At 45.4% G+C, this 20465-nt stretch overlaps 1 protein-coding gene across 1 annotated transcript in view; it reads right to left on the reverse strand.

Moving 5' to 3' along the window:
• The window catches only part of LOC110505725 (cysteine-rich motor neuron 1 protein), a 172824-nt gene extending 170276 nt beyond the window's left edge, over positions 1-2548 (reverse strand). The window contains exon 1 of the mRNA XM_021585125.2: positions 2196-2548. Coding sequence (XP_021440800.2) covers positions 2196-2496 — 301 coding nt within the window. The 5' untranslated portion in view covers positions 2497-2548. The remainder of the gene's footprint in view (positions 1-2195) is intronic.
• Positions 2549-20465: the final 17917 nt, after the last annotated feature.

Here is a 20465-nt window from a genome sequence, read left to right on the forward strand (position 1 = left end):
GGCTAGAACCTAGGGAGAAACCTAGAGAGGAACCAGGCTCTGAGGGGTGGCCAGTCCTCTTCTGGCAGTGCCGGGTGGAGATTATAACAGAACATGGCCAAGATGTTCAAATGTTCATAGATGACCAGCAGAGTTAGATAACAATAATCACAGTGGTTGCAGAGGGTGCAACAGGTCAGCACCTCAGAAGTAAATGTCAGTTGGCTTTTCATAGCCGATCATTCAGAGTTAGAGACAGCGGGTGCGGTAGAGAGAGTCCAAAACAGAAGGTCCGGGACAAGGTAACACGTCCAGTGAACAGGTCAGGGTTCAATAGCCGCAGGCAGAACAGTTGAAACTAGAACAGCAGCATGACCAGGTGGACTGGGGACAGCAAGGAGTCATCAGGCCAGGTAGTCCTGTCAGAGGTTGTCTCTCGCCACACATATATTGTCATGTATTGGAAAAAGCTTTCATATCTTTGAGCTGTAGGATATTATGAATCCCATTTGATTGATTTGGTTACATTCAGTCTGCTTGAATTTATTTAAGTATTCAGAGTGAGACAAAACAGATATCACATGCGTCACATTCTCTGTTTATAATCTATGCATAGTCACTTTAACTCTACCTACAAGTACATATTACATGTAGGTAGACTAACAGGGGGCCCTGCACATTGACTCTGTACTCTGTACCAGTACCCCCTGTATATACTGTAGCTTTACTTGTTATTTTACTGCTGCTGTTTAATAATATGTTACTTTTTTTTCTATTTTCTATTTTTTATTAATCTATTTTTTACTTAACACTTGTTTTTTTTTATTCTTAACTTCTTAAAGCATTGTTGGTTAAGGGCTTGTAAGAAAGCATTTCACTGTTAAGTCTTCCATCTGTTGTATTCCGCGCATGTGACAAATACAATTTAATTTGCACTTTAAAATCATTATATCCGTTTCTTCTCCACTTAGATTCTATAGTTGAAAGGGAGTGCTGCATTTGGTTGAGTTGTGAACTAACGTGAATTCAACGTGAAATCCACACGAAAATGTCACCCTGACATTGGATTTAAGTTAAAAGCTGGATGAAAAAATACATTTCCTTATGTTGATGACTTTTTGCAAATCCAATCAGTTTTCCACGTTGTTTCAACGAAATCACATGAAATGTGTCGGTTGTATTGAACATATTGATTATCCCATGTATAAGGAATGAAATATAGAATAAAAATCTCTCAGATGTGATTAATATTTATTTTTCTTCAATGTTCAAGGAATCGAGCACCTTCATCAACATTCCACAAGTGCAATTTGGCTATATAAACTTTCGCAAAACTACAGCATTCTAGAGAGCCAGAGACAGACGCGTCACTAATTGAGTCACCGCGAATTGCGAACACTACATAGCCACAAAATATAATAGGCTACACCTGTGATTCCAGGTAGCCCACCCTTTTGATGGGCACGTCCTATTCGTTAGTGGCGATGTAAAATATACCGGGCTGAAGCGTATGTTGAGTTGCATAGCAGATATTCCATTGAAAAACATACAAGCCTCGGCGGAAAGAGAGGTGCTGGCACCGCGTCCAACAACAGCAAGGAATCCGTTAGCGATACCCTAAATAATTGGAAAACCGACATGCTGCAAACACATTAACCATCTCGCTTGCTCAATATCTCTCTTATTCCAGACCCCCACCATACCGTAAGATAAGCAGCATGGAGAGACATGTTTATGCAACTGCAAGTTATAGCTCTACCTTGACTATATAAATAAACAGCATGAAAAGCAACAGAATTCACTTTTGAAAATAGTAACAACTTCCTAGTAGCCACAAAATAATAAACGAATGTTCAGCATTATTATTAACACAACATTATTAGGACTATTGCTGTGTACTAACTTTTAGTAGCCTACGAGTTCAATAGGACTTAGAATGTATTATATATCATGACAGAAATGCCAGGTGCACATTCTGTAGAACTCAAACATTGCTCATTGCTATTCGTTTCAAGTCATTTGAATGCATTCTATATGATATAGCCTATTATGCATTGTGTTCCGCTATCTGATTTTGAGACTATAGCTTATAATAGACTGCCATGCGTCGCCGAAGTGGAACCATACATTTGTACAATGGACATGTTTTCTGTGAACTTTTAAACATAGCATAGGCTCTATTCATAATGACGAAACAGTGTAAATAGAATACAAACCTTCACAGACTCCGACCTCATACTGCGTGATGGATCCACCGTTTAGCGGTGATCTGATCACGCACCGCAGCCCGCGGTCGCAAGTCCCATACAGACCGTAGACGCCACCGCAGCTTTCGTTTTTCTGCTTGGCGCAGACCGAGCAGCAGCCGCAGATACCGAGCACAACCGCGCCAGAGCAATGCTTTGGCTCCTCGCATTTAGACTCATCACACGGCAGACATAAAAGTGCCAGGCTGCTCTTCCAAATCAGGGAGATCAGAATGAATCTCGTTATAAGGTACATCCTGGCAGAGGCCATGTAGAATTTGATGTAAATATATCCACAACGCACTCTCCCCCCCCCCCCCCCCCCCCCCGACCCCAATCACCAGTCCAGCGAGGTAGAAAACCCCAGCTAAACTATGCAACGCGAAAAGCACCACGCAGTTCTTCTAAAGAGGCTCAAAGTTCCGGTAAACCGTCTAGATTTGTGCTGTAGGTTGTAATACTTTCCGTTGGAGAAACTTTTGCCCCGGTGCTTGTAAACCAGGAAAGAAAACGATCCGTCAAAATGCTCATGAAACTGCAACTATCCCATACATGGTTTCTTCGTTACGCACTGTAAATCGTGAGTTTCAGTTTGTTTTAAGAACTGGAAACTTTCTTCACTGTACTCATAGGTCTCCTTCTCCTTCCCCTCCGAGTCACTCTGTCTCGCTCTCAGAAAGCAAGGGAATTCTTCTTATTCAGTTCGTCCATAACTGCAACAGAAAGGCTCTATAATCTATCCGTTCCCTCTCGTGGGAGCGCAATGGGTTACTCTATTCGTTTTGTTATGCGAGATTCGCTTTGCCTAATTGAAACAAAATGTTTTCCTGATACCGCAGGTTCAGTGTGTACTATCATGTTATCGTCCTCCAGTGTAGCTCTCTACGTCTGCTGCTGCGCCCACTTGGTAGTTCAGTCCCCTCCACCGTGACCTCATAACGGAACCACTCCCATCTTGCATTTCTTTGCTCCATTGGATAGTTCATTCCAGATATGGAACACAGGAAGCCGAAGAGTCAGTGCAACCTGGTCTCAGAGCATTTCGTATTATTTTCAGTGATACGCGGGTTGGGAATGTAGTTTAGGAACAGGGCAGGTGTAGTTTGGTCCAAGCATGGTCTCAAGAAAACAGCAGTTTACACTGTTAATCAGTCCTGCTTTGCATGGGAGGATACTACTTAGACCAGAAGAGACGACACAGTGAATATCTGCATATTAGGACACTGTAATTACACAACAAGTTGTCACTGACCTCAAGCGATATGCAAATGACCACCCAGATCATTTACATTGACCACCCCCTCTTTGTTTTTACAATGCTGCTACTCGCTGTTTATTATCTGTGCATACTTCACAAATGACCTAGACTAACCTGCACATTGGCTCGGTACCGGTACCCCTGTAAATAGCCTCGTTATTGTTATTGTCATGTAATTTTGATTTGATTAGAATTTTTTATTTAGTTTATTTGATAAATATTTTCTTAACTCTATTTCATGAACTGCATTATTGGTTAAGGGCTTGTAAAGTAAGCATTTCACAGTAAGGTCTACACCTGTTGTACTCAATGTCACAAGCTTACCAGATGAGCTAAACTACTTCTTTGCTCACTTCGAGGCAAATAGCACTGAAACATGCATGAGAGCAGAAGCTGTTCCGGAAGAATGTGTGACTCTGCGCAGCCAATGTGAGTAAGACCTTTAAACAGGTCAACATTCACAAGGTCGCAGGACAACTGGCAAGTGTCTTCACTGACATTTTCATTTTCAACATGTTTTAAACAGAACACCATAGTCCCTGTGCCCAAGAACACTAAGGTAACCTGCCTAAATGACTGCCGACTGCAGCACTCACGTCTGTAGCCATGAAGTGCTTGGAAAGGCTGGTCATGGCTCACATCAACACCATTATCCCATAAACCCTAGACCCATTCCAATTTGCATACTGCCCTAACAGATCCAAAGATGATGCAATCTCTATTGCACTCCACACTGCCCTATCCCACCTGGACAAAAGGAACACCTATGTGAGAATGCTATTCATTGACTACAGCTCAGCGTTCAACACCATAGTGCCCTCAAAGCTCATCACTAAACTAAGGACACTGAGACTAAACACCTCCCTTTGCAACTGGATCTTGGACTTCCTGACGGGCCGCCCACAGGTGGTAAGGGTAGGTAACAACACATCCGCCATGCTGCTCCTCAACACAGGGGCCCCTCGGGTGCATGCTCAGTCCCCTCCTGTACTCCCTGTTCACTCGTGACTGCACGGCATGGCATGACTCCAACAACATCATTAAGTTTGCCGATGACACAACAGTGGTAGGCCTGATCACCGACAACGACGAGACAGCTTATAGGGAGGAGGTCAGAGACCTGGCCTTGTGGTGCCAGGACAACATCCTCTCCCTCAATGTGATCAAGTCATAGGAGATGATTGTGGACCAGGAAAAAGAGGACTGAGCATGCCTCCATTCTCATTGATGGGGCTGTAGTGGAGCTTCAAGTTCCTTGGTGTCCACATCACCAACAAACTAACATGGTCCAAACACACCAAGACAGTCATGAAGAGGGCACAACAAAACCTATTGCCCCTCAGGAGACTGAAAAGATTTGGCATGGGCCCTCAGATCTTCAAAAGGTTCTACACCTGCACCATCAAGAGCATCCTGACTAGTTGCATCACTGCCTGGTATGGCAACTGCTTGGCCTCTGACCACAAGGCACTACAGAGGGTAGTGCGAACGGCCCAGTACATCACTGGGGCCAAGCTTCCTGCCATCCAGGACCTCTACACCAGGCGGTGTCAGAGGAAGGCCCTAAAAATTGTCAAAGACTCCAGCCACCCTAGTCATAGACTGTTCTCTCTGTTACCACATGGCAAGCGGTACCGGAGCACCAAGTCTATGTCCAAAAGGCTATTTAACAGCTTCTACTGTAACGACGTTCGTCTGTAGAAGGAGAAGCGGACCAAAAAGCAGCGTGGTGGTTACTCATGTTCTTTAATGGAAAATGAACGATACATGAAATAACTTAAATCTACAAAACAACAAACGGAACGTGAAAAACCTATACAGCCTATCCTGTGACAACAAACACAGTGACAGGAACAATCACCCACAAACACACAGTGAAACCCAGGCTACCTAAGTATGATTCTCAATCAGAGACAACTAATGACACCTGCCTCTGATTGAGAACCATACTAGGCCGAAAACATAGAAATGCCCCAAAACATAGAAAAACAAACAGACTGCCCACCCAACTCACGCCCTGACCATACTAAATAAATACAAAACAACGGAAATCAAGGCCAGAACGTGACAGTACCCCCCCCCCCCAAAGGTGCAGACTCCGGCCGCAAAACCTTGACCTATAGGGGAGGGTCTGGGTGGGCGTCTGTCCGCGGTGGCGGCTCTGGCGCGGGACGCGGACTCCACTTCATCATTGTCTTAGTCCGCCTTATTGTCCGCCTCCGTGGCTTTCTCACCATGGCCACCCCTCTCAATGACCCCACTGGACAGAGGGGCTGCTTGGGACAGAGGGGCAGCTCGGGACAGAGGTGAAGCAGCTGCTCGGGACAGAGGGACAACTGCTCGGGACAGAGGGGCAGCTGCTCGGGACAGAGGAGCAGCTTCTCGGGACAGAGGGTCGGCAGCAGCCTGGGACAGAGGGGCGGCAGCAGCTCGGGACAGAGGGGCGGCAGCTGCTCGGGACAGAAGGGCAGCTGCTCGGGCGGCCCCTGGCTGACTGGCGGCACTGGCGGCCCCTGGCTTACTGGCGGCCCCTGGCTGACTGGCGGCACTGGCGGCCCCTGGCTTACTGGCGGCCCCTGGCTGACTGGCGGCACTGGCGGCCCCTGGCTGACTGGCGGCACTGGCGGCCCCTGGCTGACTGGCGGCACTGGCGGCCCCTGGCTTACTGGCGGCCCCTGGCTGACTGGCGGCACTGGCGGCCCCTGGTTGACTGGCGGCACTGGCGGCCCCTGGCTGACTGGCGGCACTGGCGGCCCCTGGCTGACTGGCGGCACTGGCGGCCCCTGGCTGACTGGCGGCACTGGCGGCCCCTGGCTGACTGGCGGCACTGGCGGCCCCTGGCTTACGGGCGGCACTGGCGGCTCCTGGCAGACGGGCGGCACTGGCGGCTCCTGGCAGACGGGCGGCACTGGCGGCGCTGGGCAGACGGGAGGCTCAGATGGCGCTGGGCAGACGGGAAGCTCAGATGGCGCTGGGCAGACGGGAAGCTCGGCAACGCTGGACTGAGTAGCTCTCGTAGCGCCGAACAGGCGGGAGACTCCGGCAGAGCTGGAGAGGAGGAAGGCTCTGGTAGCGCCGGAGAGGCGGGAGACTCCGGCAGCGCTGGAGAGGAGGGAGCCCCTGTAAGGATGGGCCGGAGAGACAGCCTGGTGCGGGGAGCTGCCACCGGAGGGCTGGTGCGTGGAGGTGGTGACGGATAGACCGGGCCGTGCAGGCACACTGGAGCTCTTGAGCACCAAGCCTGCCCAACCTTACCCGGTTGAATGGTCCCGGTCGCCCTGCCAGTGCGACGAGGTGGAATAGCCTGCACTGGGCTATGCAGGCGAACCGGGGACACCGTGCGCAAGGCTGGTGCCATGTAAACCGGCCCAAGGAGACGCACTGGAGACCAGATGCGTAGAGCCGGCTTCATGGCACTTGGCTCGATGCCCACTCTAGCCCGGCCGATACGCGGAGCTGGAATGTACCGCACCGGGCTGTGCACCCGCACTGAGGACACCGTGCGCTCCACAGCATAACACGGTGCCTGCCCGGTCTCTCTAGCCCCCCGGTAACCACAGGAAGTTGGCTCAGGTCTCCTACCTGGCGTAGCCATACTCCCTGTTAGCCCCCCCCCCCCCAAGAAATTTTTGGGGCTGACTCCCGGGCTTGGCTTCCTTGCCAACCGTGTTCCCTCATATCGCCGGCTCCTCTCTCCGGCTGCCTCTGCTCTCCTCGCTGCCTCCACCTGTTCCCATGGACGGCGATCCTTTCCCGCCAGAATCTCCTCCCATGTGTAGCAACTCTTGCCGTCCAACACCTCGTCCCAAGTCCATTCCTCCTTGTGCCGCTGTTGCCCGTTACCACGCCGCTTGGTCCTGTTGTGGTGGGTGATTCTGTAACGACGTTCGTCTGTAGAAGGAGAAGCGGACCAAATAGCAGCGTGGTGGTTACTCATGTTCTTTAATGGAAAATGAACGATACATGAAATAACTTAAATCTACAAAACAACAAACGGAACGTGAAAAACCTATACAGCCTATCCTGTGACAACAAACACAGTGACAGGAACAATCACCCACAAACACACAGTGAAACCCAGGCTACCTAAGTATGATTCTCAATCAGAGACAACTAATGACACCTGCCTCTGATTGAGAACCATACTAGGCCGAAAACATAGAAATGCCCCAAAACATAGAAAAACAAACAGACTGCCCACCCAACTCACGCCCTGACCATACTAAATAAATACAAAACAACGGAAATCAAGGTCAGAACGTGACATCTACCCCCAAGACATAAGACTCCTGAGCATCTAATCAAATGGCTTCCCAGACTATTTGCATTGCCCCCCCACCTACATGTACATATTACCTCACTAACCGGTGCCTTCGCACATTGACTCTGTACTGGTACCCCCCTGTGTATAGTCTCACTATTGTTATTTTACTGCTGCTCTTTAATTACTAGTTACTTTTATTTCTTATTCTTACTCAGATTTTTTTTTTCAACTGCATTGTTGGTAAGGGGCTCGTAAGTAAGCATTTTACTGTAAAGTCTACACCTTTTGTATTCTGAGCATGTGACTAATAAAATTGGATTTTATTTGATTCGGAGCATGTGACAAATACATTTGATTTGATTTGATTTGAAGTGTAAATAGTGGACTAGACTATCAACTAGTCGTTTTGGAAAGGCTTATTACATGCTTATTACAAAAACAATGCAGCCAGTTTATTTAATATGTAGGCACTATTCATAATGTAACCTATTCATCATAATAACTAAATATTTAACTTAACTAGGTTATAACAGATTAGTGAAATGTTTATAACGCAATATTAACGATGACTGATATGACCAAACCCAAATATTAATCTTGGAGCCAAGAACCAAATTATTTTGTTCTCTAGACAAATTATCCAAATATAGGCTACAATAGTTTTTTATTCTCAACATCAATCAGGTAAAAGGCAAATGTGTGTTTCATTCTTTGATAAATGCCTTTTGAGATAAATTAATGGGGTAATTGTAATATACTTTAGGGGATGTGGAAAATGAATAAGTACAGACACATTTTGCTATGGAGCCAGATCGGTGTGAAGCAAAGCAATTTTCATTAATAACATGGTTGATAACCACAATTCACATTATAACGGCTCAACGTGATTATTGATCCAAGTGTTATTGTCTAGGGATGGGTTTGGTTGATTCCCCTACACTTTAAGTTGACATGCATGTGGTCTTTTCAACATTAGGCATTGGATACTCAAGAAGTCAAATGATGGATTCCTTACCTCGTGATAACGATGGAATAATGTATTCTCTAATTCATTCAACAAGTCACTAAACCATTATGCCATTATATAAAAACATGATTTATAAGTAATTAAAACAATACTTGTTAGAAGACAAAATCATCAGAGATTCACCATGGTTATTGACTGTGTGGTAGAGAAGAAAGCATTTTGTGTTAGCCTACCACTGCATCGTCAGTAGCGCTGAAATCTATCTGCATTGTAATATAGGATCCTAATTACCTTAATTGTGTTGTGCGTGGAGTCAATACTAGGCCCCCACACCTCTTAGGTGTTTTTAGCAGCATTTATTGCTTTGTGTAAAAAAAAAAGCATATTTGAAAGCCTGAAGAACACAACTTTTACAGCCTGTACCACCAAGGTTTTCAGTTTAAAAACATCTACAGTAGCCTAGACCCAAGAGCTTTTGCGGTCATATATTCCCAGACTACTTAGCTACTGATCTTGTCATTTCTTCTGGATGTGCTCATCTTATTCAGGGCACTCTTCTATCTTTTATCTGTGACAGTCGGGCAAGCGATGGTAAAATGGAGCCGGCTACCACCCTTTCCCTTGATTCCATTGTATTTGACCATGTATGAGCTGGACATCTATATCCCTGGAGGCAAGTCAGAGGGGACCTCAGCGTTGATGGGGTGAAAGGCCTTTTTTTATGGATCAATAAACCACTATCTTTTTTGCTCTTTTTTGCTCCTCTTTTTTATTCCCCCTTCCAAGAACTGTCAGGTTTCCGTGGTTCTGTGGCTGGTTGGGCTTTAAAACAAACCACGGGATGACAGGCTTTCATTCCAGGAGGCAGTTCTGAGGGATCTCCCCTAAGTACAATGTTCTCTAGCTTTATTTATACCCTATCCTTCCGCTTACTGATCTACGTATCGCTCTCAGAGATTTGGATGTGTAATTTGTTATGTATGCAAATGGTGCTGATCAAGAGGACTGTATGTGTATGATTCTCTTACTATAGTTTGATGAAATGTGGTATGTCATCCCTAGCTAGGTGCTACTTGCTCTTAACCGGTTGGCAGCGGAGATGCATTTTTAGAAGGACAGAGGACACCTGCCATTTAATTCTGGCAGCGACAATCAGTCTACCCTGCTTTCGCGCCGCACAGAATCCTGTTCTGTAGAAAAGAGACAAAATAACTGTTGACCCGGGCTGCGAGCAGAGCCGACCAATGATAGTCTAGCAATTAGTGTAGACCAATTATAACAGGGTAATCAATCGCCACTCAGCTGAGAGCAAGGTATTTGGGGTTATTCGTTAAATATAAAAACAATTTTTAGTATTGGTTAGAATAATGGAACAAAAACCAAAAACTTAACACATTCAACAGTCTGCTCATCTTTAATATAGTAACAATGTGCACTTTACTAAGTCCTATTGTTGAAGGTATTGTGTATAATTGGGAGAAGAGGTGTACAAAAGGATGTGGTGAAAGCAAATTTATATTTAGTTAATTTGGTGCCGAAACCTGGGAGCGAACACATTTTTAAGCCACTTATGAAATGACAGTCCACTTAGCTCTCCCCAACAAGAGGGATTTTGTATAATCAGGTTATGTATTGTTATATAGTACACGTTTTTGGAACAGATTGATAAAAAGACAGAATCACTAAAAAAGTGTTTGACTGGGATCTTACTCATACAGTGCCTTGCAAAAGTATTCGGCCCCCTTGAACTTTGCGACCTTTTGCCACATTTCAGGCTTCAAACATAAAGATATAAAACTGTATTTTTTTGTGAAGAATCAACAACAAGTGGGACACAATCATGAAGTGGAACGACATTTATTGGATATTTCAAACTTTTTTAACAAATCAAAAACTGAAAAATTGGGCGTGCAAAATTATTCAGCCCCCTTAAGTTAATACTTTGTAGCGCCACCTTTTGCTGCGATTACAGCTGTAAGTCGCTTGGGGTATGTCTCTATCAGTTTTGCACATCGAGAGACTGACATTTTTTCCCATTCCTCCTTGCAAAACAGCTCGAGCTCAGTGAGGTTGGATGGAGAGCATTTGTGAACAGCAGTTTTCAGTTCTTTCCACAGATTCTCGATTGGATTCAGGTCTGGACTTTGACTTGGCCATTCTAACACCTGGATATGTTTATTTTTGAACCATTCCATTGTAGATTTTGCTTTATGTTTTGGATCATTGTCTTGTTGGAAGACAAATCTCCGTCCCAGTCTCAGGTCTTTTGCAGACTCCATCAGGTTTTCTTCCAGAATGGTTCTGTATTTGGCTCCATCCATCTTCCCATCAATTTTAACCATCTTCCCTGTCCCTGCTGAAGAAAAGCAGGCCCAAACCATGATGCTGCCACCACCATGTTTGACAGTGGAGATGGTGTGTTCAGGGTGATGAGCTGTGTTGCTTTTACGCCAAACATAACGTTTTGCATTGTTGCCAAAAAGTTCAATTTTGGTTTCATCTGACCAGAGCACCTTCTTCCACATGTTTGGTGTGTCTCCCAGGTGGCTTGTGGCAAACTTTAAACAACACTTTTTATGGATATCTTTAAGAAATGGCTTTCTTCTTGCCACTCTTCCATAAAGGCCAGATTTGTGCAATATACGACTGATTGTTGTCCTATGGACAGAGTCTCCCACCTCAGCTGTAGATCTCTGCAGTTCATCCAGAGTGATCATGGGCCTATTGGCTGCATCTCTGATCAGTCTTCTCCTTGTATGAGCTGAAAGTTTAGAGGGACGGCCAGGTCTTGGTAGATTTGCAGTGGTCTGATACTCCTTCCATTTCAATATTATCGCTTGTACAGTGCTCCTTGGGATGTTTAAAGCTTGGGAAATCTTTTTGTATCCAAATCCGGCTTTAAACTTCTTCACAACAGTATCTCGGACCTGCCTGGTGTGTTCCTTGTTCTTCATGATGCTCTCTGCGCTTTTAACGGACCTCTGAGACTATCACAGTGCAGTTGCATTAATACGGATACTTGATTACACACAGGTGGATTGTATTTATCATCATTAGTCATTTAGGTCAACATTGGATCATTCAGAGATCCTCACTGAACTTCTGGAGAGAGTTTGCTGCACTGAAAGTAAAGGGGCTAAATAATTTTGCACGCACAATTTTTCAGTTTTTGATTTGTTAAAAAAGTTTGAAATATCCAATAAATGTCGTTCCACTTCATGATTGTGTCCCACTTGTTGTTGATTCTTCACAAAAAAATACAGTTTTATATCTTTATGTTTGAAGCCTGAAATGTGGCAAAAGGTCACAAAGTTCAAGGGGGCCGAATACTTTCGCAAGGCACTGTAACTATCCGTGGGCTACAGAATTGTTGCCTACAGTGCAATCAGGAAGTATTCAGTCCCCTTCTCTTTTTCCACATTTTGTTACGTTACAGTTATTCTAAAAAAAATGTTTTTTTAATTCCCTTATCAATCTACACACCCTCATAATGACAAAGGTACAACCGTTTTTTAGCAATTTTTGCAAATGTATTAAAAAATAAAAAACAGAAATACCTTATTTAAATATGTACTCCCTTTGCTATGAGACTAGAAATTGCTCTCAGGTGCATCATGTTTCCATTGATCATCCTTGAGATGTTTCTTAACTTGATTTGAGTCCACCTGTGGTAATTAAATTGACTGGACATGATTTGGAAAGGCCCACACCCGTCTATATAAAGTCCCACAGTTGACAGTGCATGTCAGAGCAAAAACCAAGCCATGAGGTCGAAGGAATTGTCCTTAGAGTGCCGAGACAGGATTGTGTCGAGGCACAGATCAGGTGAAGGGTACCAAAACATTTCTGCAAGATTGAAGGTCCCAAAGAACACAGTGGCCTCCATCAAATCAAATCAAATCATTCTTAAATGTAAGAAGTTTGGAACCACCAAGACTCTTCCTAGAGCTGGCCACCCGGCCAAACTGAGCAATCGGGGGAGGAGGGCTCCAGAGAACTCCAGAGTTCTTCTGTGGAGTTGGGAGAACCTTCCAGTGCCACGATCGTCGTCCTCCTCGTCCGAGGAGGAGTAGTTGGAAGGATCGGAGGACCAAAATGCAGCGTGTTCATCGTGAATTTAATAAACAGAGAACACTTGAACAAACTATACAAAACAATAAACAAACAACGACCGTGAAGCTATATACGAAATGTACTGACACAAGCAACTAACATAGACAATCACCCACAACCCACACCGACAAAACAGGTTACCTAAATATGGTTCTCAATCAGAGACAACGACTAACTCTGCCTCTGATTGAGAACCATATCAGGCCACACACAGAAACAGACAAACTAGACATCAAACATAGAATGCCCACTCAGATCACACCCTTGACAAACAAAACATAGAAACATACAAAGCAAACTATGGTCAGAGCGTGACAGAAACCCCCCCCCCCCCCAAGGTGCGGACTCTGGCCGCAAAACCTGAACCTATAGGGGAGGGTCTGGGTGGGCATCTGTCCGCGGTGGCGGCTCTGGCGCTGGACGTGGCCCCCACTCCACCATAGTCTTAGTCCACCTTAGTAGCGTCTTTTGAGCGGCAACCCTCTCCTCACTTGACCGAGGGGCAGCTCCGGACGGAGGGGCAGCTCCGGACGGAGGGGCAGCTCCGGACTGAGGGGCAGCTCAGGACTGAGGGGCAGCTCCGGACTGAGGGGCAGCTCCGGACTGAGGGGCAGCTCCGGACTGAGGGGCAGCTCCGGACTGAGGGGCAGCTCAGGACTGAGGGGCAGCTCCGGACTGGGGGGCAGCTCCGGACTGAGGGGCAGCTCAGGACTGACTGACTGCTCTGGCAGGACTGACTGACTGGCTGGCTAGCGGCTCTGGCGGCTCCTGGCTGGCTGATGGCTCTGGCAGGCTCCTGGCTGGCTGACGGCTCTGGTGGCTGCTGGCTGACTGGCGGCTCTGGCGGCTGCTGGCTGACTGGCGGCTCCTGGCTGACTGGCGGCTCAGGACAGACTGGCGGCTCAGAACAGACTGGCGGCTCAGGACAGACTGGCGGCTCAGGACAGACTGGCGGCTCTGGCGGCTCAGGACAGACTGGCGGCTCTGGCGGCTCTGGACAGACCGGAGACTCTAGCAGCTCTGGACAGACGGGAGACTCTAGCAGCTCTGGACAGACGGGAGACCCCAGCAGCTCTGGACAGACGGGAGACTCTAGCAGCTCTGGACAGACGGGAGACCCCAGCAGCTCTGGACAGACGAGAGACTCTAGCAGCTCTGGACAGAAGACGGAGAGACAGCCTGGTGCGGGGGGCTGCCACCGGAGGGCTGGTGCGTGGAGGTGGCACTGGATAGACCGGACCGTGCAGGCGCACTGGAGCTCTTGATGACCGAGCATGCCCAACCTTACCTGGTTGCATGCTCCCGGTAGCCAGGCCAGTGCGGCGAGGTGGAATAGCCCGCACTGGGCTGTGCTGGCGAACCGGGGACACCATGCGTAAGGCTGGTGCCATGTACGCCGGCCCAAGGAGATGCACTGGAGACCAGATGCGTAGAGCCGGCTTCATGGCACCTGGCTCGATGCCCACTCTAGCCCGGCCGATACGAGGAGCTGGAATGTACCGCACAGGGCTGTGCACCCGCACCGGGGACACCGTGCGCTCCACAGCATAACACGGTGCCTGCCCGGTCACCTCTCGCTCTCCGGTAAGCACGGGAAGTTGGCGCAGGTCTCCTACCTGGCTTCGCCACACTCCCCGTGTTCCCCCCCAATACATTTTTGGGGCTGACTCTCGGGCTTCCAACCGCGCTGCCGTGCTGCCTCCTCATACCGGCGCCTCTCTGCTTTCGCTGCCTCCAGCTCTGCTTTGGGACGGCAATATTCCCCTGGCTGAGTCCAGGGTCCTTTGCCGTCCAGAATCTCCTCCCAAGTCCATCTCTCCAAGTATCGTTGATTCTCCTGCTGCTGCTGCTGCCCGTTACCACGCCGCTTGGTCCTTGGTTGGTGGGTGATTCTGTCACGATCGTCGTCCTCCTCGTCTGAGGAGGAGTAGTTGGAAGGATCGGAGGACCAAAATGCAGCGTGGTATGTGTTCATCGTGAATTTAATAAACAGAAAATACTTGAACAAACTATACAAAACAATAAACGAACAACAACCGTGAAGCTATATACGAAATGTGCTGACACAAGCAACTAACATAGACAATCACCCACAATCAACAATGACAAAACAGGCTACCTAAATATTTGTATCTATATTTAACTAGGTAAGTCAGTTAAGAACAAGTTCTTATTTTCAATGACGGCCTAGTTTCATCAGCTGTCCATGTGGCTGGTCTCAGACGATCCCGCTGGTGAAGAAGCCGGATGTTGGGATCCTGGGCTGGCATGGTTTCACTAGGTCTGCACTTGTGAGGCTGCCAAACGTAGTGCCAAATTCTCAAAAAATGACTTTGGAGGCATTTTATGGTAGAGAAATTAACATTCAATTCTCTGGCAACAGCTCTGGTGGACATTCATACAGGTAGCACTCTCACTCAAAACTTGTGACATCTGTGGCATTGTGTTGTGTAATAAAACTGAACATTTTAGAGTGGCCTTTTATAGTCTCCAGCACATGGTGCACCTGTGTAATGATCATGCTAGTTAATCAGCTTCTGGATGAGCAAAACCTGTCAGGTGGATGGATTATTTTGGGAAAGAAGAAATGCTCACTAAGAGGTATGTAGACACATTTGTGCAAAACATTTGAGAGAAATAAGCTTTTTGTTTCTATTACACATTTCTGGAATCTTTTATTTCAACTCATGAAACATGGGAACAACACTTTACACATTGAGTTTATATTTTTGTTCAGTATACATCTGAATCTAACAAAAGTTCAAAAGGTCAATTTGTGCTGAGCTAAGATCCTGCCTCCTCCCTCTGGCACTAGAGACAATTTAGATTCAACAGAATCCCTGAAGAGGAAAGATTATGTGTATTGTGTGATCTTGGGGAAATAGAAAGTAAAGTTGTATTGCCCTCTGTACAATGACTTGAGACATGTTTTGTTTAGAAAAAATTGTTGGTGCTCACCCTGAAGTGTTCTGGCTACGGGATGAACACAGGCTGCAGTTATTTTTCAGAAAGGGACTTTTTGACATTGCACAATTTATGTTCAAGGCCTGGGAGAGAAGGAGAGGTGTATTGTTTGTGTAATGTGACAAGGTGAAAACTGTACTTTGTCATGAGTGCTAATTATGCATGTAATTGTTAAATGCATTTAATTTGTTTCATGTAAACAATTTGGTTTGTGTTTTCTGCACAGCACACATACATGATATTGTGTCTTATACATTAAGGAAATAAATACATCTAAATCAAATCGTCAAAGAGTGAACAAACAGTTATGACTGTAATTGTTTGTTTTGGTTGTAACCCTTGAGAGTACTACAGGTACCCAGGCACCAGTCCCTATTGAATTATCTTCAGGCAGTGATCTGTCATTAACTAGGGATGGGTAAAAAAATATATACAGTAGAGTATATTAGTTTTGCAGATTTCATATCGATACCGTGTCTCCAGGTATTGATATGTTAAAAAAAATATCTGTCTTTGGAAGCTTTCTCAGCTGTAGAGAGAGGTTTCCAGCCGTTCACGTTCCTGACAATTATGTGTAAAGTGTAAGGTCCATTGCTAATGGAACTGTAGTCTATTCAGTCAAATACATGTAATATCAATTTCTTAATTCCAAAGAATTTATGAGTGCCCAACAACAACATACTTTGACTCTTGAGAGTAGAATATTACATTTAGCTGTGATCTTAGAGATCACAGACTTACAATGACCTGTTAAATCAGTTATCTTTTCATTGAGAAAAAGTATCAAAGCATTTACTTTCTTGAAAGGGATCTCATCCTCCTCTTCTGAGGAGGAGAAGCGAGAAGGATCGGAGGACCAAAACGCAGTGTGGTAAGTGTCCATAATGTTTATTTTAAAACATAAACTGAACACTATGAAATACAAAACAATAAACGTGAAATGAACAAAACAGTCCCGTGTGGCGACAAACACTGACACGGAAGACAAACACCCACAACCCAAAAGTGAAACCCAGGCGACCTAAGTATGATTCTCAATCAGGGACAACAATTGACAGCTGCCTCTGATTGAGAACCATACTAGGCCGAAAACAAAAACCAACATGGAAAAACAAGCATAGGCTGCCCACCCAACTCACGTCCTGACCATACTAAAACAAAGATAAAATAACAGAACTAAGGTCAGAACGTGACATTTCTATAGAACAATATTTGTTAATATTGGGAGAACATCAGGAAAGTATGAGAAGAGCCTTTAGAAATGTCACTGGGGTGCACTGCAAAATATTTTATCTGTCTTAAAGAGGAGGGAGATTCATGTTACTGGATTATGACGTGGTGAATTTGTGACATCAGAAGTAATCGGATGAAATTATTTTAAATGCTGGAAAAAGTCGGAAGTTGTTCCTTCTGAGAGGAATTGAGCCAGGAACTGTTTGCTCAGTTAGCACTCCAATCCCAGAGAAATTCAAATAAGCTCTGATAAGGCCCCAACCACATTCAGTACGTGTGTATAATACATTATTTACCACCCACTGCTGTTTACCTTGGCACTTGCTGCTCTGTTTGCTTGTTGTCTCTCTCTCCACTTAAGCCTGAAACAATTGTCTCTAGATGAATGGTGTATCTTAAATTAAATAACAAAACACTTAAGCTACCAATAAGCTTTATTTCCAACAAAGTGGGGTAGACGAAGAAGAAAAAAAACAGACTACAACAAAAAACAAATAAGTAATATTCTCACAATAAGAAGTGGCGGGTTAAGATTCATGAGGCAATTTGATTCCTGAGCCTCTCCAATACACATAAGCTGTAAAATGTCAGCTTGGCGTTGGCTGGTGTTGGGCAGGTTGGAGCTGTGATGGCGGGGGCCGTAGAGCCATGGAGAGTGGAACGCCTCTGCAGGCACTGGGCTAACTGCCCCATTAATCATCCACAGAAAGCGAGAGGGAGAGAGAGGAGAGAGGGAGAGAGAGATGGAAACACAGAGAGAGAGAGGGAGTGGGGTAGAGGGAGAGATGGAGAGAGGGGAGAGGGGAGAGGGAGGGAAACAATAAGATGATAGTTGGAGTTGTATTGTTAGATTTCAGTGCAGCCTTTAATGTTATTGATCATAAACTATTATTGAAAAAAACTTACTTGCTATGGCTTTACATCACCTGCCATCAAATGGTCGGAAAGTTATTTATCCAATAGAACCCAGAGAGTGTTCTTCAATGGAAGCTTCTCTAACATCAGATATGTTCAGTGCGGTGTCCGTCAAGTCAGTTGCCTTGGACTGTTATTCTTCTCTATTTTTACAAATGATTTGCCATTGGTCTTACAAAAGCTAGAATGACTATGTATTCGGATGATACCACACTCTACATCTCAGCACCCAAAGCCAGTGAGCTCACTGAAAAAGGAGTTACAGTCATTATCAGAATGTGTGATTAATATCAACTGGTCTGAAATACATCTACAATTAAAAGCATTGTATTTGGTTCAAAACATTCTCTAAAACCTAAACATCAACTGGAGTTGTGTATAAAGGGATTGACCATTGAGCAAGTTGAGGAAGCTAAAACTCCAGAATGAATTCAAAGCACAACATTATACAGAGCCTTGATCGCATGGAACTTGATTCCATCTCCAATTACTCAAGCAAACAGCAAAATTACCTTTAAAAATATATATAAAGCATCATCTCATGGCACAATAGAGACTGTGAAATGACACACACACAAACACACACAAACACTGTCCATCACACTCTAACACACACAATCTACACACACATTATTATTTGGTTGTATTGTTTGTATATCGTTGTATTTCAAATTTTTGTGACTGTCATTGTCTATCAGTGTATCAGTGTTTTGTTATTTGTCATGTTTGTGTTTTTTGTGGACTCCAGGAAGAGTAGCTGCTGTTTCTGCAAAAGCACACCACACATCACCACCCTATAGCACCACATATTTATCTGAGAGCCCCAGCTACTGAAGGGGCTACATTCAAACACCTCCCCAATTGGATGCTTGGACACATTGTGTGACTAATTCTATTAAAAGTGACATTTTTTGTTTGTGGGAATTCAAACACCTTCATTGTTGGCACATTGTTATTCTGTTAATGTGTTTTCCAAGTAAGCACTCTTACTGTCACACCATGATCTGTTTCACCTGTCTGTGCTTGTCTCCACCCCCCCTCCAGGTGTCACCCATCTTCCCCATTAACCCCAGTGTTTTTATACCTGTGTTCTCTGTTTGTCTGTTGCCAGTTCGTTTTGTTTATCAAGCCTACCAGCGTTTTCCCCTTGCTCCTGTCTGTTTCTAGTTCCTGTTTTCTATTTTTCCTGGTTTTGACCATTCTGCCTGCCCTGATACTGAGCCTGCCTGCCATTCTGTACCTTGTTACACCACACTGGATTACTGACCTCTGCCTGCCCTGACCCTGAGACTGCCTGCCATTCTGTACCTTTTTGACTCTGATCTGGAGTACCGACCTCTGCCTGCCCTTGACCTATCATTTTGCCTGCCCCCTGTTCTAGTAAAACTTGTGTTACTTTGACACTGTCTGCATCTGGGTCTTCCCTAAAATGTGATACATAAGGCCTCCCGGGTGGCGCAGTGGTTAAGGGCGCTGGCGCCAGGTGTGCCACCAGAGACTCTAGGCTCGCGCCCAGGCTCTGTCGTAACCAGCCGCAACCGTGGGGCGACGCACAATTGGCCTAGCGTCGTCCGGGTTAAGGAGGGTTTGGCCGGTAGGGATATCCTTGTCTCATCGCGCACCAGCGACTCCTGTGGCGGGCCAGGCGCAGTGCGCGCTGACCAAGGTTGCCTTGGTGCACGGTGTTTCCTCCGACACATTGGTGCGGCTGGCTTCCGGGTTGGATGCGCGCTGTGTTAAGAAGCAGTGCGGCTTGGTTGGGTTGTGTATCAGAGGATGCAGGACTTACAACCTTCGTCTCTCCCGAGCCCATACGGGAGTTGTAGCGATGAGACAAGATAGTAGTTACTAAAACAATTGGACACCATGAAATTGGGGAGAAAAAAGGGGTAAAATTAAAGGAAAAAAAAGAAAAAAAATGTGATACATACTGTACATCAAACATTAAAACATAAACATTAAAACAAACTCAAGAAAAAAAGTCAGAAAGATTAGCATTTTCAAATGCAACGTCAAACCCTTCTCACAAGCCTAATCTTGTGTTATTACATTACATTATTCAGACTACATAAGAAAGGCAGCCATTATTATAAATTATGTTATTTTTTTGTCATTTCATATCATGTTTTATTAATCATTTTCTGCTTCTGAAATGGCACCCTATCCCATATAGTGGTCAAAAGCAGTACACTAGGGAATAGGCTCTAGCAAGGGCAGACTGGCAATTTGGCATTTTGTGCAAATGCCTGATAGGCTGGAGCATTTGTGGGCTTGTCTAACTTGTTTTTTGGGGCTGCAAAACTATCATTATTTGTTAAGAAAATGGGGCTTCCATAAAAAAATGAGTTGGTGTGGGAGCTTAGAGAAATAAAATGGGCTGGTGTTTTTTTAAATGCTATTTGCGATTTCTGGTTAAAAGTAGTGCACTAAAGGGATGCAGGCCTTGCCATAGACAGACAATGGTTAACGGTTATAAACGCCACGTTGTGGCTGATGCAGAGATACCTGTCTGATGTGAAAATGATG

Source organism: Oncorhynchus mykiss, chromosome 25 (assembly GCF_013265735.2).
Source record: "Oncorhynchus mykiss isolate Arlee chromosome 25, USDA_OmykA_1.1, whole genome shotgun sequence".
In the NCBI taxonomy this organism is placed as follows: Eukaryota; Metazoa; Chordata; class Actinopteri; order Salmoniformes; family Salmonidae; genus Oncorhynchus; species Oncorhynchus mykiss.